The 24,015-nt window shown below is 39.2% G+C and overlaps 1 protein-coding gene across 1 annotated transcript; it reads left to right on the forward strand.

Moving 5' to 3' along the window:
* Positions 1-1,473: 1,473 nt before the first annotated feature.
* On the forward strand, positions 1,474-23,297 carry LOC131629503 (uncharacterized). The gene is made up of 4 exons (XM_058900286.1): positions 1,474-1,494; positions 1,581-1,752; positions 21,710-22,284; positions 22,419-23,297. The coding sequence occupies exons 1-4, from the start codon at positions 1,474-1,476 to the stop codon at positions 23,295-23,297; spliced, it is 1,647 nt and encodes a 548-aa protein (XP_058756269.1).
* The last annotated feature ends 718 nt before the right edge of the window (positions 23,298-24,015 follow it).

Raw genomic sequence — 24,015 nt, forward strand, 5'->3', positions numbered from 1 at the left:
ATGAGGGACATAAAATATAATCCCTCAAAAGCTAACAAAATAATAGTTGGACATTTTCAACTTATTTCTTAAAAAAAACCCCAAAAATTTTAATGTTATTTATTATGTGGAAAACTTAGATAATTTCTCATATTGACAAATAAATTTTGCTTGAACTCTCTAATTTGACCACATAGTAAAACTCATCATGTTCATACATTTCAGTTTGTATTACTCTTACCTTTTAATTAAACTTAAACGCCCATGATTTCTTGTTTGATTTTATAATATATGGAAAATTATAATGTCGCTATAAAATTATAATAGAAAAGAAGTAAAAAAAATTATAAAATTAGGGAAGGTCTAATCAATTATAAAATTTTGAAAGCATAAATTGCAAGAAGACTAAAAAATGAAAATGGTATCATTCAAAAAAAAAGACTAAGAAGATAATTAGCTGATTGGAGTTTTATCAACAATATAAAACTCTTATTATTATAATATTTAATAATAATGATTAAATATGTATATCTTGAAGCACCAACCGTCATAGACAAAGAGGGAAAAGATGAAACACCAATCGTTAAAGATAAAGAGGGGAAAGATGAAACACCAGCCGGTCTATAACACTGTAGCATAATTAATTTTTAAATTTTTTTGTTATAATTCATATATAATTAATAAGGTTGGGCGTGTCTGGACCATTAGGTACTCATCTATTTTAGTTTTCACACCCTTATTTTTTATTAATTTTGCCCCTAATTTCGTCTAGAATTCGACTATTAAATTAGGGGAAATACAAAGAAAATAGGGGTTGAGCCCGGACGCGTGCCCGGGCTCGCCGGGCTATAGAATCACCATTGGTTTGCAGTTTATATTTTACAAACCGAATCAAACCAAACCAAACCGCATTATGTTACAAAACCTACAAACCATTATATATTCTTTTTAATTCTTTAGAAAAATCAACATGTATTATTTGTATATTTTATCATATTCTATGTATGAAATATATGCAAAAAAAGTTGATAAGGATAAGATTAAAAGAAGTTTAATGGACATTATGTTTGCATCCCTTTATATATGAAATATAATAGTATTTCAAATTTATTTAAGAACGCAATTTCATGTATATTATCCATTAAATATAAGGTAAAATTATAAAGGGTTAAATATATAAAACCCCTGCAAAGTTAGCGAAATCAGGTTTTAGCCCCTCGTAAAGTTTTTTCCCCACCCTATCTTATGTTGATTCCATCAGTTTTCCCCCCATTTGCCAGATGTCATGGAATCTTTTGAATTTTCTTAAAACCATGTACAGGTGGCTTTTATAATTAGCCACATGGCATTTTGTTTTATTTTCTGGGTGATGACATAAGTTTTTAACAAAATCATCTCTTCTTTTATACCCCCCATTGCAAAATCAAAAATAGGGTTTGGGAAGAGAGCGATTCGTCTGCGAAGAAGACAACTCAGAAGATCACGAAGACGACAATGGCACCTGCAATGTCCAAGGTATGTTGATTTTGAAACTTCATCATAGTTACTAACTGTAATACGGTGCTGCTGTTATGCTTACTTATTTAGATATATATGCACAGGACTTCGAACCTTTTACTGTTACGTTTCACCATGGGGGAGAATTTATTAGGGTTAATCCAGATGAAATTATTTACAGAGGAGGGGTTGAGACTACTGTAACTGGGCTTGTAGTTACTAATTGGACAATGGATAGTATTTGGAAGTTGGTGAGTGGGTGGGGGTATAAGAAAGGTACTTTCCGTTTATGGACTAAAGTGCTAGAGATTCAAAAGGAATATATATTGATGTAATACGGTGGGAGAACTGACTTTTAAAATGTTGCGGACAGCAAGAGTTGTCACCGAATTTTATTTTATCCAATTAGGAAAGGCAAAAAGAACAGGAAAGACCTTTAAAAGATTTTGAGTTCGGGGGGTAGGTTATACAAAGGGAAGGTGTAAGCACCCTTTGTATCCACAGTTATCCATGGGCTCTTAATTGTTTAGCTCACTTTTTGTTTGTTTGAAATGTTAGAAAGAGTGTAGTGTGTGATTAGAAAATATTTTGAATAAGGACTTTAGCTTGTAAATAAGCGTAGCCTTTTGGAAATTGTTTTGAAAAGAGGTGTATGAAAGTAATTTGAAAGTTTGATTTGAATATGAGCAAGCAATTAGGAGCAACTACCCTAAGAGTGCCTTCCTTGTTCTTTGAGTCTTTCGTTTGAAAGGGCTATCCATACCATAAGAAGGGTAGGTAGTCTTTTCATTGGATTTGAAAAGAGTCATCGAGAAGTATCGTTCGCCATAAGGCTATCCATACCAGAAGAGGGCAGGAAGTCTCAGGGGAGGATATAATAGTCATTTAGGCAACCAATACCTTAGCATTCGAAAGGGACGATCATCATCTTATCGTAGGTAACTCGAAGGGACTTATGATCTTTGATGATGATAATGAACTGAGGGCAACATTTGCTAAGGCATCCTCGTATCCGAGGGACTTGACTATTTTTAATCGAAAGGCAGCAATAAGAGGAATTACCATTAAAGGTGTGTGGGTGCATCAATCACGTGATCCAATTCAATTATTTTATCTTGTAATTAGTGATTTATGTTCAATTGGCATTCTTGTCACTCCCTATATTACTAACCACGCAATAAAAGAAAGGCAGAAATATAAATGCGAAAAGTAAAGTCTTACGCTATTACAAGGCTTCGGGATGGGGATACATAGCCAAAAAACCCGGGAAACAGAAATAAAAAATGCAGAAATTGTAAACCTACAACTATTACATGGCTTTGGAGCAGTTACATAATAGAGGAAGAATTGAGCGTGAAAATATAAAAAAAAAACCTAAAATTATTAAAAGGCTGAGGCAATTATCAAAATAAGAAGAAACTCGTAGGAAAATAAAAAGGCAAAAAAAAAGTTTTTTAAAATCGAACCCTAAAGGTAACCCTAATTATTTTCCTAATTAAACAAACCTAAGTTCATCCCTACTAGCCATCCACCAATCGTCAGCTTCTTCAGACAGCATGTGAGTACCATACCTCACCTTTAGATTTTCAGCACAATCGATCACTCGGAAAATCCTTTCAATTTCCTCCAGCCACCTCTGAGCGCCTACGGGATCGTGCGTGCCTTTGAACAACGGAAGATTGGTCCTCTGAAAACTGTTCAGCTGCCTGTCAGCACCAATACCAGCTCCATTGGCATTCCCTCCCAACACACCAGCAATCATGCCCAGAGCCTCAGCAATCGCGTCGTCGTTTCTTCCTCCTCTTCCGGCCATTGTTCTGCTAAATATAAAACAATATTCATTAGAACAAGAAGTATCGATAGTGTCAACCTTACACTAATCGTATACGAGGGATTAACTGACGCTAAGACTCTGACTCAAACGACCGACTATGCTCTGATACCACTATTGTAACACCCTTCTAAAACCCCGCGGAAAATTAACAATAATCAGAGTAAAACATGAAAAGGGTATTACAACTCCAATAAAATAAACAAATATTCATGTCATGCCATAAAAGGAACGATAAACCAAAATTATCCAGATAACATGTTAACACAGCGGAATATTCTTAACATCTGAATAATTAAACATCCGAAGTCGGAGACTCATGATTCAACCATAAAACCATAAACAAAACAAGAGTCCATCAGTCAACTTTAAAATAACGTTCCCAGTGTTACACGACCAGAGCATGACACAGACACAACTGACTGTAACGAACTACTTAACGAGCTAATCCTCACCAAGTACAAAAGCTACTCCTCAATCTGAAAAATAACAACAGTAAAGGTGAGTTTCATTCGCATTAACAAATGTTATAGGAATATAAACAATAAAACCTCATTCATACATTATTCACCCAAATCAATTATATTCAGATAGTATAGCAACATTCATCAAATACAACCATCCATACCAAACACATACGAATTATAACATTGGACAACTTCCATTCATGTTACAATTATGTACAACAACCTAATGCAATGCAACTAAATGCATGTGGTACCAAATACGGGACGAACCCATCTCACCGATCCACCATCGTCAAGGATACGACGACACCCAGTCAACAAATATTCTAGTGATTGAATAGTTCTTTCCGTCTGTCCATCCGTCTACGGATGATAAGCAGAACTCAATCTCAGCTTAGTACCCAAAGCGTTCTGCAAGCCTTCCCAAAATTTGGATGTAAACCTTGTATCTCTATCTGACACGATACTCGAAGGAATACCATGTAAACTCACTATCTTCTCAATATACAATTGAGCCAGTTTCTCCATCTGATAATCCATTCTCATTGGTATAAAGTGAGCAGACTTTATCAACCTATCTACAATAACCCAAATGGCTTCATAGTTCTTCACCGTCCTTGGAAAACCAGAAACAAAATCCATAGATATACTATCCCACTTCCATTCTGGAATAAATAACGGTTGCATAGCTCCATACGGCTTCTGATGCTCAATCTTCGACTTCTGGCAAGTCAAACAAGCATAGACAAATTCAGCTATTTCCCTTTTTATTCCAGGCCACCAAAACAGCTTCTTTAAGTCATGATACATCTTGGTAGCACCAGGATGAATACTCAATCCACTACGACGTCTTTCTTCAAGAATACTCTTCCTCAATTCGGAAACATCAGGAACACAAACACGATTACCAAACCTCATAATACCGTTGTCGTCGATTCTGAATTCACCTCCCTTGCCTTGGTTAATTAGAGTCAACTTATCAACCAACTCTACATCAGTTTTCTAACCCTCCCGAATCTCTTCCAAAATACCACTAGTCAGCTTCAGCATACCCAACTTAACATTGATAGGAGTGTCTTCGCATACCAAACTCAAATCTCTGAATTGTTCAATTAAATCCAATTCTCTCACCATTAGCATAGACATATGCAAGGACTTCCTACTCAAAGCATCGACAACCATGTTTGCTTTGCCCGGATGGTAATTCAACCCAAAATCATAATCCTTGAGGAACTCTAACCATCTTCTTTGCCTCATATTCAGCTCTTTTTGATCAAAGAGATACTTCAGGCTCTTGTGATGACTAAATACTTCAAACCTCGAACCATACAGGTAATGCCTCCACAATTTCAACACAAATACCACTGCTGCCAACTCTAAGTCGTGAGTCGGGTAATTTCTCTCATGCACTTTGAGTTGTCTTGATGCATAAGCGACTACCTGTTGATTCTGCATCAGTACACCTCCTAATCCCATTAATGAAGCATCACAATAAACAACAAAAGATTCCGCCGGATTCAGAAAAATCAAGATCGGCGCACTAGTCAGCCTCCTCTTCAACTCTTGGAATCCTTCTTCACATTTCGAATCCCAGATGAACGCTTGAACCTTCCTAGTCAACTTAGTTAACGGTAACGCTAACTTTGAAAATCCTTCAATGAACTTCCTATAGTAACCCGCAAGACCAAGGAAACTACGGATTTCGGAAACTGACTTCGGAGCTTCCCATTGAGACACTGCTTCTACTTTCGTTGGGTCAACGACAATACCATCTTTTGAAATTACATGCCCAAGAAAGCTTACTTAACTTATCCAGAACTCACACTTTGACAGTTTCGCATTAAGTTTCTTTTCCTTACGAAGTAGTCACTGAACCCGACGCAAGAGTGTCAATGATCATACTTCCATTAATATTAGATATTTCCAAGTTCAGTCGTTTAGCACAATCCAACCAAATAAATGAGTGAGTTGCTCTAGTATCTATAATTGCAATTAAAGGAGTGCCATGGATAAAACACGTACCTTTAATCAATCGATCCTCTAGAGTAGTCTCTGAACCTGATAAAGCAAAAACTTTACCCACAGCTTGATTCTTCTTTGGCTTAGGATACTGTGGACTAATATGACCTTCTTCACCGCAGTTGAAACAAGTAACAGTCTTTCCTTTGCACTCAACAGCAATGTGGCCCGCCTTACCACACCTGTAGCACTTTTTCTCTTCACTATTGCATTCGTGAATGCGATGTCCAGGTTCCCCACACTTAAAGCACTTAACAGGAGCACCAGAGTCTCCCCCACTAGGCTTCCTCCAACCACCAGCTTTTTGATTACCTCTACCATATGGCTTACCACGGTCCATAGGCTTCTTCCCTTTCTTGTCAACTAACTCGCGAGAGTGAGATGACTTCAGCTTGAGGTTATCCTCTTCATAGATTCTACTACAATCCACCAAATCAGTAAATCGAGGAATCCTTTGATACCTGTTACCCTGCTTAGTTTCATCACAGAGACCATTCTCGAACTTAACACAGTTCAAAAATTCGCTCGCTTCATCATTGTTATAGTAGACATAGTACTTAGCCAGCTCAACAAACTTTGAAGCATATTCCAGTACCGTCATGTTATCTTGTGTCAGCTCCAAAAACTTAACCTCTTTCCTGCCCCGAACATCTTCAGGAAAGTACCTCCTCAGGAATTCTCTCTTGAACACAGCCCAAGTAATTGCTACACCGGCAGCTTCAAGTTCATCCCTACTAGCCATCCATCAATCGTCAGCTTCTTCAGACATCATGTGAGTACCATACATCACCTTCAAATTTTCAGCACAATCGATCACTTGGAAAATACTTTCAATTTCCTTCAGCCACCTCTGAGCGCCTTCGGGATCGTGCGTGCCTTTGAACAACGGAGGATTGTTCCTCTGAAAACTGTTCAGCTGCCTGTCAGCACCAATACCAGCTCCATTGGCATTCCCTCCCAGCACACCAGCAATCATGCCCAGAGCCTCAGCAATCGGGTCGTCGTTTCTTCCTCCTCTTCCAGCCATTGTTCTGCTAAATATAAAACAATATTCATTAGAACAAGAAGTATCGATAGTGACAACCTTACACTAATCGTATACGAGGGGTTAACTGACGCTAAGACTCTGACTCAAACAACCGACTATGCTCTGATACCACTATTGCAACACCCTTCTAAAACCACGCGGAAAATTAACAATAATCAGAGTAAAACATGAAAAAGGGTATTACAACTCCAATAAAATAAAAAAATATTCATGTCATGCCATAAAAGGAACGAGAAACCAAAACTATCCAGATAACATGTTAACACAACGGAATATTCTTAACATCTGAATAATTAAACATCCGGAGTCGGAGACTCGTGATTCAACCATAAAACCGTAAACAAAACAAGAGTCTATCAGTCAACTCTAAAATAATGTTCCCAGTGTTACACGACCAGAGCATGACACAAACCCAACTGACTCTAACGAACTACTTGACGAGCTAATCCTCACCAAGTACAAAAGCTACTCCTCAATCTGAAAAATAACAACAGTAAGGGTGAGTTTCATTCGCATTAACAAATGTTATAGGAATATAAACAATACAACCTCATTCATACATTATTCACCCAAATCAATTATATTCAGATAGTATAGCAACATTCATCAAATACAACCAGCCATACCAAACACATACGAATTATAACATTGGACAACTTCCATTCATGTTACAATTATGCACAACAACCTAATGCAATGCAACTAAATGCGTGTGGTACCAAATACGGGACGAACCCATCTCACCGATCCACCATCGTCAAGGATACGGCGACACCCACTCACTAATTCCACACAATGAGAATTAGCTACCACTGATCCACCATCGTCAAGGATCAGCCACATAATGATTATTAAATGTATGCATCAACCACGACATGCTCATCATCAACGTCTACCAACGATTCATAATCATCCACAACACACAAAGCATACTAATATCACAACTGTTTGGTATTCACCACAACATAATACATTCATCACAGCAATATATTATCACCTCAGCAATCATACTAGCTAAAATACCGCATAGTATATTCGTACCGTTACTCAATTTACCACCAAATACCAAATCTCAAAACCAAACAAAATGATTTTAAGTTATAACTCCCTAATATATTTCATAAAATAGAGAATTAATTCATCTAACGGTTTCTCAAAATGACGTACAAAAAGGATTAACGGTTTAAAAGTTACGGATATTTAAAATAAACATTTTTTTCAAAAAGCTTCAGTGGTAACCGGTTACCTGAATGATGTAACCGGTTACATCACTGACAGTAACTTTTATTTTTCAATTTCGCCCAGTGGTAACCGTTTACCTGAATGATGTAACCGGTTACATCATCGCGAAATGCAGTTCTTTCCTATCCTGAGACCATGTAATCGGTTACCCTCCTCATGTAACCGGTTACATTACTGATATAGCAGAAAAATCACTTTTCTGTAGCATTTCATCCATCCCAAATGCAAACCCAATCATACCAAAACGTCCATAATCTCATAACAGCACGAAAATGCATATTTACACATACTTCTAACATATTTTAACATCAATATCCAACATCAATTATCATTCACAACAAATCAATTGCATCACACATCATGAATTGAACCTAAGTTCTCCAAAACCCTAAACTCCGACCTATAATCCAATTCACAATCCTAACATACAAACTCAATCGAATCATTCATAATACCCATAATAGAGGTTAATGAGAAGAATCCCCCTTACCTCGATGTCGAATTCTTGGATGCTCTCGCTCTTCGCACTTTGCTCTTCTCCCAATTTCACGTTCAGCTCTTTTATTCTCTCTTGGCTTCCAATTTTCACAACTTTCTCTCTTTTCCTTGTTTATGAAAAATATAACCTTAGTTTAGTAAAAGGCTTTGCAACTGACACACCCCCCCAATCGCTACTCGCAACACTGGCCCATTAGACTTATTATTCCATATTTCTCAAATAACTCAATTAATTATAATATTTAATTCAAAAAAATTAATTAAATTAAATTAAGAAATTTATGGGGTGTTACATGGGGCCCAGTTGTCGCGCGTGGATGAATTAGAAGTAGGAAGAGAAACTGAAATGGTCGACTAGCGAATGAAGACGCGCCACGCAGGGTCAAACGTTCAACCAACTGTTCATCATCTTCCTCAAGAAATCAACCACGGTTTTGCTTCGATGCTTGCTTCTATTCTGCTACCAACTTTCGTAGCAAGTTCCTGGAAAATTAAAGCTCACATAGAATGCGTTATCTAACAACAAAAAGCGCCCAAAATTATGAAATAGGGGCCTACGAATTCAGTGGCGTCATCTGTTTTGCCTAACAATGCCCATATCTATGAGAATGAAGCTTCCTCCTTCATATGCCCTAACATCACTATGAACTCAACTGTGAGGTTAGTTTACGTTAAAACATGATAAAACGCGATATGCAACAAGAAAAACATGAACGAACTTGAAGAACACCACCTACTCATTCCAGGTCTTAAAAGACTTAACTAATGGTCCATACCTACCCTTTAGCACGCCATGAATGAATTGGAATTGCTATAATTGATATACAATGGCTGGACAAGGTTTGCGATCCTATCCTTGTTTGCCTTGTTTTTGTAACTATGAAACCCTAGTTTTTTCTCCTCCAATTTTTGTGTCCTTTCTTGCTGAATGAGTCCACTATATATAGTGAAGAGTTAGGGTAATTATATTGGAAAGAAATCATTTGATTGATGATGTGAAAATATTGAAAAAATTTGGTTTTATTTCTTCTAAAATTGGCCAAATCTTGATCTTATTCTTCCAACCTTGATGAGCACGAAATTTAATCAAATATATGGTCCATTATGTGATTGAATTTGATTAGAAAACTTAACCAAATCAAATCTTTTCATATTTCATTGATTATTTGATTTTAAATCATATTTTTAATGAATAAAAATTCAATAAAAATCAAATAATTGTCAAAAATTCGTGGACTTGGACTTGGAGCTTCTAGATGACTTGAGGAACAAGATTGGATCACAAAATATTGGTCCTCTTTGCAAAAAAATCCGATTTGAACCTTATTTACTTCACATATCTCACCCAAAATTCACCAACTTTGACAAAGCATATCTCCCTCAATTTTTAAGATATGGAGGTGTTCTAGGACCTTTTGGAAAGCCCAAGGTGTCTTATACAAGCCACTTTGAACCTTTTTTTCTTTTGGAGATTTTATCTTGATGGTATAGGCTTTGACAAAAAACTGCTTTTAGTTGACTTTCAAAAAAGACCTATAATGTTTTAGCTCATATCTCCTAAATTAAGCATTTTTTACCTTGGCTTTAGAGAGACAAAGTTGTAGAGAATTTAATTTCCTTCAAAAGGAGCTTTGTTTGGGAAATTTCTGACAAACCATGTGAAAGTTATGGCTGTTCAAAGTTCAGTTGACTTTCTCCTAGAAACCCTAATTTAGGAACTTGAAACTTTTGGTGATTTCTGAGCTTTCCTTGATGAATCATGATCAACCCTTGACCAAATGACGAATGAAACTTCAAAATGTTGATGTTGACCAAAAATCAAGAGTTTTGACTGTGATTTGACCATAGTTGACTTTTAGGTCAAACTGGTCAACTATTGACCATTTGAACTGTTGATTGAGCAATCTTATGAATCAGAGCTTGAAACTTGGCATGAGGATACTATGAGGCATATGAGAGGCCATGAAGTCCACTTGAAGTATCAGAAGGAGATAAGCAAAACCCTAGTTGTGGCTTGTTGCTTAGGAGACAAGTAAGTGTGCCAAAATCTTGTATATTCTTGAGCAGTTGAAAGTCATGTGAGCCAAAATATGATGGGCAAATTTTGGGGTATGACAGCTTCCCCTGTTCAATTTTCTTAAACCTGAAGATGTAGATTGGCTTGTGTGTCTGTCGGAATCTGAAGGTGGAAGAGGATTGAACACTAGAATACCAAGAAATTTGCCCTTGCTGATGCATGGACTTTTTTGGAGGTGGGCTTAAAGATGCCATCCAGGAAAAGTATTGTCGGAGATGGGCTTAAAGATGCCATATGGACGTTGACAGAAAGTTTATCGGAGATGGGCTTACAGATTCCATCAGTTGATGTATTGATGTGTGTCAGACTGAGTCGTACATTAGACCGTATCTGTGGTGTCAGAATTAAGTTGTTGGCTCGATTGCCCTAAGCTTCTGGATCATATAAGTGAATTGATTGTAGTGACTCTATTGTCATGACTCCATTGTTGTAAATCCGTTGTCGTGACTCAATTATCGTGACACCATCGTCGTGACTCCATTGTCATGATCGTTTTTGAACTGAATACCGGGATTAGATATGTGACTCCATTGTGGTGACTCAATTGTCGTGACTCCATTGTCATGACTTCATTGTTGTGACTCCATTATCGTGACTCCATTGTCGTGACTCCATTGTCGTGACTCAATTGTCGTGACTCCATTGTCGGGACTCCATTGTCATGACTCAATTGTCGTGACTCCATTATCGGGACTCCATTGTTGTGACTCAATTGTTGCGACTCCATTGTCGTGACTCAATTGTCGTGACTCCATTATCGTGACTCGATTGTCGTGACTCCATTGTCGTGACTCAATTGTCCTGACTCCATTGTCGTGACTCGATTGTCGTGACTCCATTGTCGTGACTCAATTGTCGTGACTCAATTATCGTGACTCAATTGTCGTGACTCCATCGTCATGGTCTTTTCTGAATTGAGTGTCATGATTAAGTCTGTCTCTTTCTTTGATTGTGTTAGCTCCGTTCTTGATGATAGGATTAGATCTATGAATGTTGATCGTGTCAGTACCATTCGTAGTAACTGAATTAGATCTTGGAAGGATGATCGTGTCTACACCATTCGTGATGATAAAGTTAGATCTTTGAATGTTGATCGTGTCAGCACCGTTCGTAGTAACTGAATTAGATCTTGGAAGGATGATCGTGTCTACACCATTCGTGATGATAGAATTAGATCTTTGAATGTTGATCGTGTCAGCACCGTTCGTAGTAACTGAATTAGATCTTGGAAAGATTTTGATTACTACCAGGGGACTAATGTAGATATCATTGCTAGGGGACTGATATGATAAGGACAAACTGATCATCGCCAGGGGACTAACATGATGAGAAGGATTTAGGTTACTGCCAAGGGACTGATGTAGATATCATTGCCAGGGGACTAATATGATAAGGACCAACTGATCACCGTCAGGGGACTAACATGATGAGAAGGATTTCGATTACTGCCAAGGAACTGATGTAGATCTCATTGCCAGGGGACTAATATGATAAGGACCAACTGATCACCGTCAGGGGACTAACACGATGAGAAGGATTTCGATTACTTCCAGGGGACTGATGTAGATATCATTGCCAGGGGACTAATATGATATTTCTCTGCTAGGGGACTAATGTGATGGGAGTTTGCTAGGAATGATTATCAGAGCGAATCTTCGTCTGGATTGCTTTTGGAGAAAAAAATTGCTTGTTAGAGTTGATAAGTTGTTTGATGATATTCATCCGCTTAGGAACTTACCTGAAAAACAAAGTTAGCAGCATGCAATGTCATAATCCGTGGTATGTATTTATGTAATGATTGATTATGAATGATGTATGTATGCAACATGTTGTCAACATTGACAGTAGATCGTAGCATCGTCTGGAGGGAAAAATAAATCCCTGACTGTTGTGGAGAATACATAGTACAAGTCTTCCGTTTTAGTAGGAACTCCAGCTCCATGCTTGAGGATACTCAGCTGGGGATCTTTGACTTCTGCTTGGGGATGAAAGCAATTTGAATGGTTGATCTTGATGTACCCTGACTGGGGACAGGAGAGATGAATAGAATCTCCGATGTTCCATCTGACTCAGCGAGTGCCAACCTTTATGGAGATTATTCAAAGATAGCTTCTTGAGGACTACTCTGTGGGGATATGATCCTGTGAAATTGGCTCTGTGGGAAGACATGGATGCCTTGAAGATTTCCCCCAGTGGCTATAGTAACTGCCATTCCTGGACTCGTGTTGATTGGGACACACCAATGAGTATTGGTCGAAGTGTCAAACAGGCCTTGCATAGCTTTGCCCCAACTAGTAGGGAATTTGAAGAGATTCGCCTCGTGAGGACCTTATGAGATGTGTACTATGTGTGACATGCCCCTAGTAATTATAGACTTAAGGTGATTCCCCTGACTGATTGGGAAGTAGCTTCAAACTCATTTGGGTGCATGCCTGTAATACGGTGAACTGACTTTAAAGAAATGTTGCGGATAGCAAGAGTCGCCACCGACTTTTATTTTATCCAATTGGAAAGGCTAAAAGAACAGGAAAGACCTTTTAAATAAAAACTGAGTTCGGGGGGTAATTACGCAAAGGGAAGGTGTAAGGCACCCTTCGCATCCATGGTTTTCCATGGGCTCTTAATTGCTTTGCTCTTCTGAAAAAAAAGTAGAAGAAGAAGAAAACAAGGACTTTAGCTCGTAAATGAGCGTAGCCTTGAGAATGTTTAGAAAATAGAGTAGAAAAAGATTTTAGAGCAAGGCAATTAGGAGCAATTACCTGGTTAGATGAAAAATGTTCTTTTTAGCCTTTCAGGGCTATCCCTGCCATAGGAGGGCAAGGAAGTCCTTTGATTTGGAGGTTGAAGGGTCGTCGAATTATCGTTCGCCATAAGACTGTCCCTAGCCATATAGAAGGCAGGTAGTCTAAGGGAAAGATCAGAATAGCCTTTTTCGTTTAGGCAACCAGAGGATACCTCAGCACTTCGTAGGCAACTTCGAGGGACGAGGTCATATTTGGCGAATCGAAGGCAGCATCATTAGGGACTTATGACCTTGAGAATAAACTGAGGGCAACATTGCTGAGGTATCCTCGTATTCGAGGGACAAGGCTATTCTGCAAAAAACAACAGGCAACAGGCAACAGGCAACAGGCAACAAGAGGGGTACCATAAAAGGTGTGTGGGTGCAACAATCACGTGATCATATTCAATTATATTACCTTGTAAGATTAATGATTCTAAGTTCAATTCATGGTTATCACTCCCTAGGATTACTAACCACACAATAATAAAATATAACAATTTTAAGTGCCTTCAAGGCCACACAATACAACCTCGAAGCAGTTACAAAAATATTATGGGGAAGGGGAAAAAGAAACCTGTGGACCAGCAATGCAATAGGTTTGGCATAAATAATAATTAAAAAAAAGTAAATCAGATAGGTTTTAGGGTTACCGACTATTGAGCTTTGACGGATGGCTAACCCTGAAAATTAGGAAAAGGAAAACAAATACAAAAGGGGTGAATGCATTACCAATTCAATGACAATTAGGGCTAAACCTAATTTGATAAAAGAGGGCAAAATAAATACTTAAATGTAAATATAAAATAAGACTTAGCTTTTGATTTGACCTAATATGGTTCGTAGTCGGAGGTAGCCTCGAGGTTAACCCTGAAAAATTGGCAAAGCAAAGACAGACAGAAAAGGAAGTGAGTGTAGGCGGAGTTCATTATATTTAAAGGCAAACCCTAATTTTAAATAAAATAACAAATATTTAAATAAGGATTAAATCGGGACTTAGCTTCGTAATAGGCGTGGCGCTCAGTCGGAAGAAACCCTGTTGATAACCCTGAAAAAAATGCACAAAGAAAATATTTTTTCAATGTATGGCATGATCTTCGTAAACCCTGATTAAGGCACAAGTTAACCCTGGTTAATAGAATAAATAAAATTAATTTAATTAATTATTGGTTTTTCAACTTAATTAATTAAATCGATGAAAATTAGGTTTCGATTAAATATCTAACCCTAATATTTGTTTTTTTATCAATGAATAAAAATTAATAATTAATTACACAATTAAACCAATAAATTAATTTAATTATTTAAATAAAATAAAAATTATTATTAATAATTAAATTAAATTAATTTTTTAATCATAAAATAAATATTACTAAAAATAAAGTTGTTGATTTACCAGATAAAAGTTTTAAGTTGAAAAGAAAATAAATAAAGAAAAAGCAATTAGAATAAAAAACTAAAAAAAAAAAAAGAAAACTTTGCTTGGATTTAGTGTGGTAAGCCTGGAGAGATCCATGGTGAGCCTGCATCTTTGCACACGCTGGATTTGTAATGGGGAATTTCTGATGGATGGATCTAGAGGGTGCACAATAACACATACGCCTATCGCACACAGGATCTGTATGAACAGTAGAGAAAACAAAACAAAAAAAATGGCTTGTCACACGCAGGGGTCGAACCCCTGACCTTGTGGGTGACCAAAGCCTTTAGACACGCTCTCCCTCCACTCCAGCCATTGTTAGTTTGCTGTTAATGACATGGACACTGATTATAATATATAAAACAAAATTATTAAGTAAATTTTAAAAAAATTGCGCCCAGGCAGATCATCTTCCTCGAGGATTTTCTACAACATAGGAGACCTTTTGGCAACGGTTCACATGCGTGGCCATAGATCTCCCTTCTCAAATCCTGCAAACCTTCATCAATAACCATAAAAAATTAATCCAGATCGACTATATGTTATCACCCGAATCTATTGAGCCCCTTAATTAGGTCTGAAATTGTTTCCAAATAGAATCCCCATCTTCAAGAAAGTGAAACCCTAGATATGGCATAATACAATCCCTGCACTTAAACGCAAATTAAACGATACAGAAAGATTGCAAACATAATTCTAAACATAAACATGAATTCAAATACGATTTATGATGCCTTTATGGACGAATTGGATTCTGAAATATTTGGAACAAACCATGAATTGTAGGACCAAATTCTGGACGTGTTAGCACTTTGTGACGACCTAGAATGCTTCAGGGGAGATCGAAGAGTGTCGTGTGATGCTTGGAATGGCTTGATTTGGCCTAGAACTCGGTTTGCTATGTCACTTTTTCCACGACTTTTATGAAACCATGTGGGGTTCTCTTGCAGCCAAAATTCGTCCTCTATCATTTGGAAGGTTTGTGAATATATATTAGAAAAGTTTAGGTCAACAAAACTTCATGAAATCTCTTGGAATTCAAGGTTTGAATTATGATTAGAATATGATTTTTCAATCTTTCCCATTTGGTCAAATTACAATCTTTTTATTCCAATCTCCAATCCCACGAAATTTGTATAAAATATAGGGCCTTATAGTGATTGATTCTGATTGGAACCAAAAGCAAATCCAATATTTTCTATTTTTTTCATTCAAATATTTGATTAAACCATGATTTAAATGAATAAAAATTCATATAAATCCAATAAATCTTAAAAAATCGTGGTAATTGGAATCGATGTCTTGGATAACTTGTGGAACAAGATTGGGCCAAAAAAGATTGGGTCCCTTTGCAAGAAAGTTCAATTTGAAGACTTTTACTTCACATTTTTCCTTCCAAAATTAGTCAACTTTGACAAGGTATATCTCTCTCAATTTTTGAGGTATGGAGGAGTTCTTGGACTTTTTAGAAACCTTAAAGAGTCCTCTAACCAATGTTTTTGGTCCCATGTCAAAATAATTTACCATGCTCCTTGTGTGCTTTTTGAAAAAGATGACCTTTGGTTGACTTTTGAAAAGGACCTATAATGTTTTGATCCATATCTCTCAAATGAAGCATTTTTAGACTTGGCTTGTGTTGCACCCCAAAATTTGCCCTCTTTATTGGAGCTATAAGTTAATGATGACGTTTATTTCGTCATCCAAAAATGGAAGAAAAATAATAAAGAGTTTTCATGGGTTTAGGAGGGTAAAGTGTGAAAGAGTGGTTTAAACGGTGAAAGTACGGGAAAATTCATAAATACTATTTGAAAGGTGATACGAGTTAAGTTCCCGCGTTGTCCCCATTGTTTCGACAAGATCTACAACTTTTGTGTTCGGCTCGGGAGCCAATTCTTTAAGGAAGGTCTTCAAATTGGCAAATTACTTGAGGTTTTGCAGTGAGAAATAGTGCTGAATGTAGGGTTTTGCGCCTCGGAAAATTCATATCTCCTAATCCGCTCGCCGGATTCACTTGAAAATTTAACTGAAGCTCCGTGGCATCATCACCAAGATTTCATATGTTCGGACCGAAGGCCAAATATGCATAGAAAATTCCCAGAATTTTAAGGATCGTCGCGTTGTTTCGGTGAAAAGTGTGTTTTCGGGTATGTCGCGCTGAGTTCGAAAATTCATAACTTCTTCGATTTTTATCGTATGAAGTCCATTCCGGCGGCATTCTCTCAGAAATTTCGTTAGCTTCGATTCTTCGTCACACATGCCTGTTCAGATTCTGAGCCGAAGATAGGGTTTTATCGAGTTCTTTGAGCGGTACTCACAAAATTTCGCACAGTCGCACCAGATGGATCGACGTTTCTCGTCATTCAAACAGGCGTATTTTCTTCATCGCTTATCGGATTAAGGTGATTCTCGCGGCGACGGATCACAAATTTGGTCATCTTCATAATGGCATCGGTTTCGTTCCGGGATTCAGAGCCGAACCGAGTTTCCTTAAAAGCGAGCCAAAATGAGACGCACCGAGGGCAATTTGGACATTTCGCGTTGACAATATATAAACATTTTGCTCTTCACAAATCAAAGGGGGGAACTCTCATAATTTCAATTCACCAATCTTTCACAAACACATTCTCTCAATTCTCTCTCAATTCTCATAGATCAAAACCACAAATTACATAAAGCTTTCATCAATATTCATCAATTTTCTTCAAGATCAAGAACAACATGGATTGAAAATCAAAGTTCCGAGTTCGAAGTTCTTCTCCTCCTCTCTCCCTAGCTTGCACGCCCCTCTCTCACTCTCCTTGGGATTCGCTTTTCGCTTCGCGTCGTGTTCGCATACGTGTCGTGTTCGTGTTCGCGCGTCGGTTTAGATCTTCATTCGGTAAGCTTTCTAATCATGAATTAAGTGCTTGATTGATGATCATTACATGAATTCAAATTTAGATTTACTTCTTGCTCTTGTCTCAATGGATGTGTGATGATGATTGATCGATGAATTTGTGTATTGTTAATTGTGTTCATATGAATTGTGGCTAGAATTGCGCTATTTGTGTTCGAATCCATGGCTCATTGGTGATTATGTGTGCAATATTGTTAACATTCATGCATGTGTCTTGCGACACACTCCAAGTGTTCGTTTAAATGCTTGTGTAGAATTTTTGCTTGATAATGGCCTAGTTTGATGCTTAGGTTATGACTTGAGTATATTTGCTATAATTGATCATCTTCACATGTGTTAATTCTTGCCGTTGGTGACATATTGATGTGATTGTTGTTGTTAATACTTGTATCTTGTTTCACACTCAAGGTGTTTGTGCCAATGCATGTGTTGAAATCTTTTGCTTGCTATTTGTTTCGGTAGGTGCTTAAATCATTACTTGAGGTATTGTCATAGTTTGATTACCATTGTATGTGTTAATGCTTGTCGCTTATGTCGCGTCTACGTGATTGTTGGTGATGATGTTTGAGTTGTGGTTCGGCTCTACGCGTCGCGCTTTGTTTGGTTTGTGTTTGTTTGGCCTAATTGACGTAGAGACTTATGTCTACTTCTTGCCAATATGTTTCATTTGTGCTTAATCATTGAAATCAATATATGTTTGGTTTTGTCGCTTTGGTGCTTGATAATTGCTCGCTTATTACTAATAGCATGCCTCACATTGATATTTGGTTCACATATTCTCTTGTGCTATCGATCTTTGCCTTGATACCGTGCCTTGTTCCCATGATTGTTTCACTATGTTTCGGTTGCGCTTTGATGTTGTGCGTGATGCTTGCGAATTGGTGTTGGTTTAGATTGAGTGGGAATGGTTTCCAAGTCTTTAAAAATGATAAAATTTGGTTTTCCTACAGTGGAACTCGGTTCCCAAAATGGAGGAACCGGTTCCTGCTCAATCTAAAGCGCTTTGGTTTTGGGCAGAATGCCCTGGAACCCGGTTCCCAGTTTGGGGGAACCGGTTCCTGCTGTGTTGTGTCGCTTTGGTTTTTGGGCAGAGTGCTCTGGAACCCGGTTCCCAGTTTGGGGGAACCGGTTCCTGCTGTGTTTTGTTGGTTCGTGAGTTGGGCAGAATGCCCTGGAACCCGGTTCCCAGTTTGGGGGAACCGGTTCCTGTGTGTGTTTTGTGCTGGAACCCGGGTTCCCATATAGGGGAACCGGTTCCCTTACTTGTTTTTGGTCCTTTTCTTTTTCTAACTTCTTTCTTGCGTAACTTTTCACTCATAGCTTTGTTTTACATGTTCCTTATACCGTTGGAAAGCTTGAGAAGTGTACTATCTAGTTAAATGCTTGTTTCTCATTAATTTGTATCCCATTTATGTTTGATTTCTCTTTGAGGTTTTGTTATTCATTTCATATTCATATTATTTGATCGTTTCCTTTCGCTTTATAATAAGAACGCAATTCCGATTGCGATGTTTGTTATCTCTAACTTGTGTGCTAGTGTGCAAGGCGTTTGGACGGTCACCGATTGATACTCATTGCTTGAGTGTTCCGCTTCACTTGCGGAATACGATTATATCTCATTGACTCGTATCGTGTTCTCGGCTTGGAGACACGATCTTATCGCTTTATATCTGCTTGTTTGGTTTGCTTGTTACTCTTGCAGGTGTATCGTGATTATGCTCGACATGCGAGTCGACATTTGTGCGCTTTATGGCTAATCGGTGTGCTGACTATTTGCTTTTGCTTTGCTAGCTCGCTCGCGGGATTCTAGTTTCTTCGCTTTGCTTCGCTCTAGTTTACGGATCATCATCCGTTTGGTATTGATCCCGTTTCATTTTACTTTTCTCGCACTTTATCGCTTTCCCGCATCATCCAATAACATGAGAAGTAGGACTTAGACATGCATCTGGCCAAGTCCTCGAAAGAGGCTCTGTTTTTGTTGGTGTGTTTATATTTGTGCTTTGCGGCAGGGAGTCACGGTGTAATAAGTCCTATATGGCACTCCGTTAAGTCCTCATGGAAGGCATGCGGTCAAGGGTTCGTAATCAACCCCCGCCTAGTCTCATCGAGTCTGTTCAGTATGCGCACGCCTCGCGTTGCTTGCTTCCGAACGTGCAAAAGATCTTGTTATCGAGTATGTCAGGAAAAGGGTTCATGCAGCCGGACCCCCGCCTTTCCTATAGCTCGCGTCGCTCGACGTTGATGCTCGGTGTACGCACGCACCGTTTTCCTTTATGATCCGTGACGGCTTGGTTGCTGAGAGGGGCCCGCCCTCTTGTCTATGGCCCGATCATTTTCACGAGGTCTAATGCTTGGTTGACTTGGGTTGAGCTGCTCCCCTTGGCTATGGCGGGACCGCTTTTCTACCATTCGGTCAGTACCGTTGGTTTTGTTTGCTTTACGAGCGGAGCTCGTTTGTGTGATATTCTTGTGTGCCTCCCCTTTTCCCTCGTAGGTTGATAGCTTAGCTTAGACTTGTACCCTTTGTATGATAACATTAGGTAGCAAGCTTTCCCCCTTAGCTTAGGTTTTCCTCATGCATCTTTTAAAACACAAACCACACTCTTTGATTTTCTTTTCTTAAGAGCTTGTTATTTCCGCTCCATTCCCAAGCATAAGTCTCCAAAGGTCGAGCAGCGGAGTGCGAATGTAACTTGTTCACCTAAAAAACACAAAACAAACAAAAATTAGTTAGCCGAGCTACGGTAGCTCTGATTCTGCAAAACAGATACGTAGGCAGCGGGGTAGGGCCCGTGCGAGCATAACTCTTTCTTTTCCCTACATTATGCATTCATTTTAGTCCAGATTAGCATAGATTTGTTACACACCCATAGTTTTAGACACAGGCGTGGATACCATCGAGTACGATGGGCGCGAGGGGTGCTAGCACCTTCCCCTCGCGTAACCGACTCCCTTACCCTCTTTCTCTGGTCGTGAGACCGTTGTTTTGTTTTGTGGTTTGCTGGCATTCCCTTCCTTTTTCAGGATAAATATGTTAGTGGCGACTCTGTTAATTTTCGCGGTAGCGACAGCTGGCGACTCTGCTGGGGACGTCTTGACCTGTTGCTGGTCCGGACTCAGCGAGTCGATCCTAGCGCTTGTGTGTTTATCATTGGGTGTTTTTACTGCTTTGCATATTTACCTGTTTGCATTGCATTCTATGTGCGCTTTTACTTTTCTGCATCATATTCTGGACTGTCTGGATCTCTGTTTCTGTGGGTGGGTGTTTCAAGAGGTAAAAGGCCCAATACCCAGGCTATGAGTGATACCATAGGAACTAGGAATAGAGTGGCCGTGACGGACAGAAGGCGTATGCCTGATTGATCTGATCACGTATCCACGGGCAGAGCTTGGTGGAATGAGGCAATATCGTATGATAACGCCTACATTCGATCCTCTGTTGGCTTTTCGACCTACCTTGGCCTAGATTTACCCGTGAGTGGGGCGGGAATCAATGATTATATAACAGGTACATTGATGGTGACTTCGGATCTTGTTCGTGGGTTACCGCTGTTCTTGTTCGAGGGTTACCGCTGTTCTTGTTCGTGGGTTACCGCTGTTCTTGTTCAAGGGTTACCGCTGTTCTTGTTCGTGGGTTACCGCTGTTCTTGTTCGAGTGTACTGTTGGTTCCTGTTCGTGGGATACTATGGTTCTTGTTCGAGTGGTAGTCTGCGTTCTGTTCCAGTGTGTTGTTGACTACGGGCTTTGGTTCTGTGGACTGATATTCCGTGTTCCATGTAGTATACCATTTGGGGGCCGAACCTTTGGCTCTGTATTATGTGTGTTACCGGCAGTCCAGAATGCCTGGTGGGCAGCAACAAGTCCCACCACTTTGCATCATAGCATATTTATTTCCAAAAGAAACGCAAAAAAAAAATGTATAATAATAAGCATTTGCATGTCATATTTTCAGGGATATTCAGGAGTTCACCCAAGTTGAAGATGGACATTCCCACTGATACTGTCAAAGAGCGTACAAGGCACACCAGAGCTTATAAGATTCCGGATATTGATGTTTCGGGGTTGATTGGTTTGAGTTCTCGGTTGGAAGGGGAGGTTCTTCGTGACTTCAATCATGATTATGGAAATTTGCTCTCCATCCTCAAGACATCTTTCGATCCAATGGCTTTGATCACCCTGTTTCAGTTCTATGATCCACAGTTGAGGTGTTTTACGTTTCAGGACTATCAACTGGTGCCAACACTCGAGGAGTTTTCTTACATACTCAACATCCGAATCACTGATGATGTACCTTTCATTCGAGTTCCCGAGGTTGTGAGATTTGAAAAAATAGCTGAAGCTCTTCACATGGGTATAAAGGAGGTGGAAAGAAATTGGAAGTCATCGGGCGGTGTTTCTGGTTTCTATCTTTGCTTTTTGATCAGTAGGGCTGAGGATGCGGCGAAGAAGGAGCAGTGGGTTGATTTTAGTCGTTTGCTTGCTATCATGATTTATGGTATTGTTTTATTCCCTTCAAGAGAAAACTTTGTGAGTTTGGCGGCGATTTGTGTCTTTATGAACAAAAACCCCGTGCCAACGTTGCTTGCAGACGCTTATTTTTCGATCCATTCGAGAAGAAGGGAGGATATGTTGTTGGTTCTTGTCTTCCGTTGTTGTATCAGTGGTTCATGTTGCATTTGCCGGTGAGAGGACCTTTTGTGCTCAAGAAGAGTTCTCTTAAGTGGTCAGATAGGATTGTTAACCTCACATCTTATGACATCAGGTGGAACTATTGTGTAGGGAAGATTTGGAACATCATCACTAGTTGCGGTCAATATCCCAACGTTCCTCTCATGGGAACCAGAGGTTGCATTAGTTACAATCCCACACTTGCCTATCGTCAATTGGGATATGCAATGGAAAGGGCTCAGAATGATGTAGAAGCGTTTGAATCAGTGTACTTTGCTGATGGTAAAGATCCTATGGAGCTAGAGAAGATAGCGTATGCTTGGACCAAAGTTCACAAAAGAGATCAGAATACTTTGAGCAAGAAAGTTCCTATTGCTATGGGTCCTTACCGAAAGTGGGTAGAAGCAAGAGTGGCAAATCTGTTGTTGCCATTTGCGAGGTCATGTCCATTGTATGAGCAACCTCCCGTGGTTTTATCTGATACCGTTGCGGCTGAACTCTATATTCAAATTGAAGCAGACAACATCAAACTAAGAGCAAAGGACAATGAGGTTGGCTTGGAGAGGTATTTTCAAGATCGCGAAAAGGCGGAATTGGCTCGTAAGCTCAAGCATGCGCAAGGTGAAGGTTCAAGCATGACACGTGCCCAAAGGCGATCTCATGACTTGATGGAAGAAAGCTTGTACCGAAAACAGCAGGAATGTGCGAAGTTGCGAAGGTCCGAAAGCAATAGCAAGAGAAGGATGCAGGATTCAGAACAACAGTTGATGGAAGAGAAAGCCAAGTCAGCTCGACTTGAAGAAGAGCTTGCAACCCTCCGATCCCAGCGGAGAGGAGATGGAGGAGCTCATTCTGTTACCAGGCGATCCTAGTGTCGCTGTGGAGTGGATTTGTTTGATCTATGATGGATGATTTGATGTTTATGCTTGATATTTGTCGCCCATGTCCAGGATTGTTGGATGGGGTCGCATTTTGATGTTCTGGATTTCTTTTGTATGCCTTATGAGCACATTGTGACACGGTTATGTGTTTTGTTGTATGAACTCAAATTCTCAATTATGTTTGAATGAAATATGCTCAGTTTGCCGATTTATTCTTGTGTGTGGATTGTTATTCAAATATATTCGGTGTCAGGGTTGCTATGTCCTATCTGAAAGTGGGATGAACTCTTGGATACCTGAAAATTGACAAATATCTCATGCATATCATTCATATATCATACATGTCATATTTGCAGGTTTTGCAGGTCTTATATCTTATGTCTCGCTGTTTTATTATCAGAAGGAGTTCTAAGACGGCTAATCACCCGTATCCGACTAGGAGCAATCAGAGAAGGCAGATGGAACAGATTCAGGAACAGATGGCTGAGATGAGAGCTCAATTGACAGAGCAGATGAATGCGCAGATGGCGCAGTTTATGGAAGCATTGACTAATGTGACCAAGGGGCAGGATGACTTGCGAGTTCTCGTCGAGAACTCCAGAAGGAATGAGAATGGAGGACATCGAGGGCTGTTCGACGATGTGTCTGGCAGGATTGACGATCACCATGATCCGAATGAGTTTGATCACGTGGGAGGGCACTATAATCC

The sequence above is a fragment of the Vicia villosa genome, unplaced genomic scaffold (genome assembly GCF_029867415.1).
Source record: "Vicia villosa cultivar HV-30 ecotype Madison, WI unplaced genomic scaffold, Vvil1.0 ctg.000573F_1_1, whole genome shotgun sequence".
In the NCBI taxonomy this organism is placed as follows: Eukaryota; Viridiplantae; Streptophyta; class Magnoliopsida; order Fabales; family Fabaceae; genus Vicia; species Vicia villosa.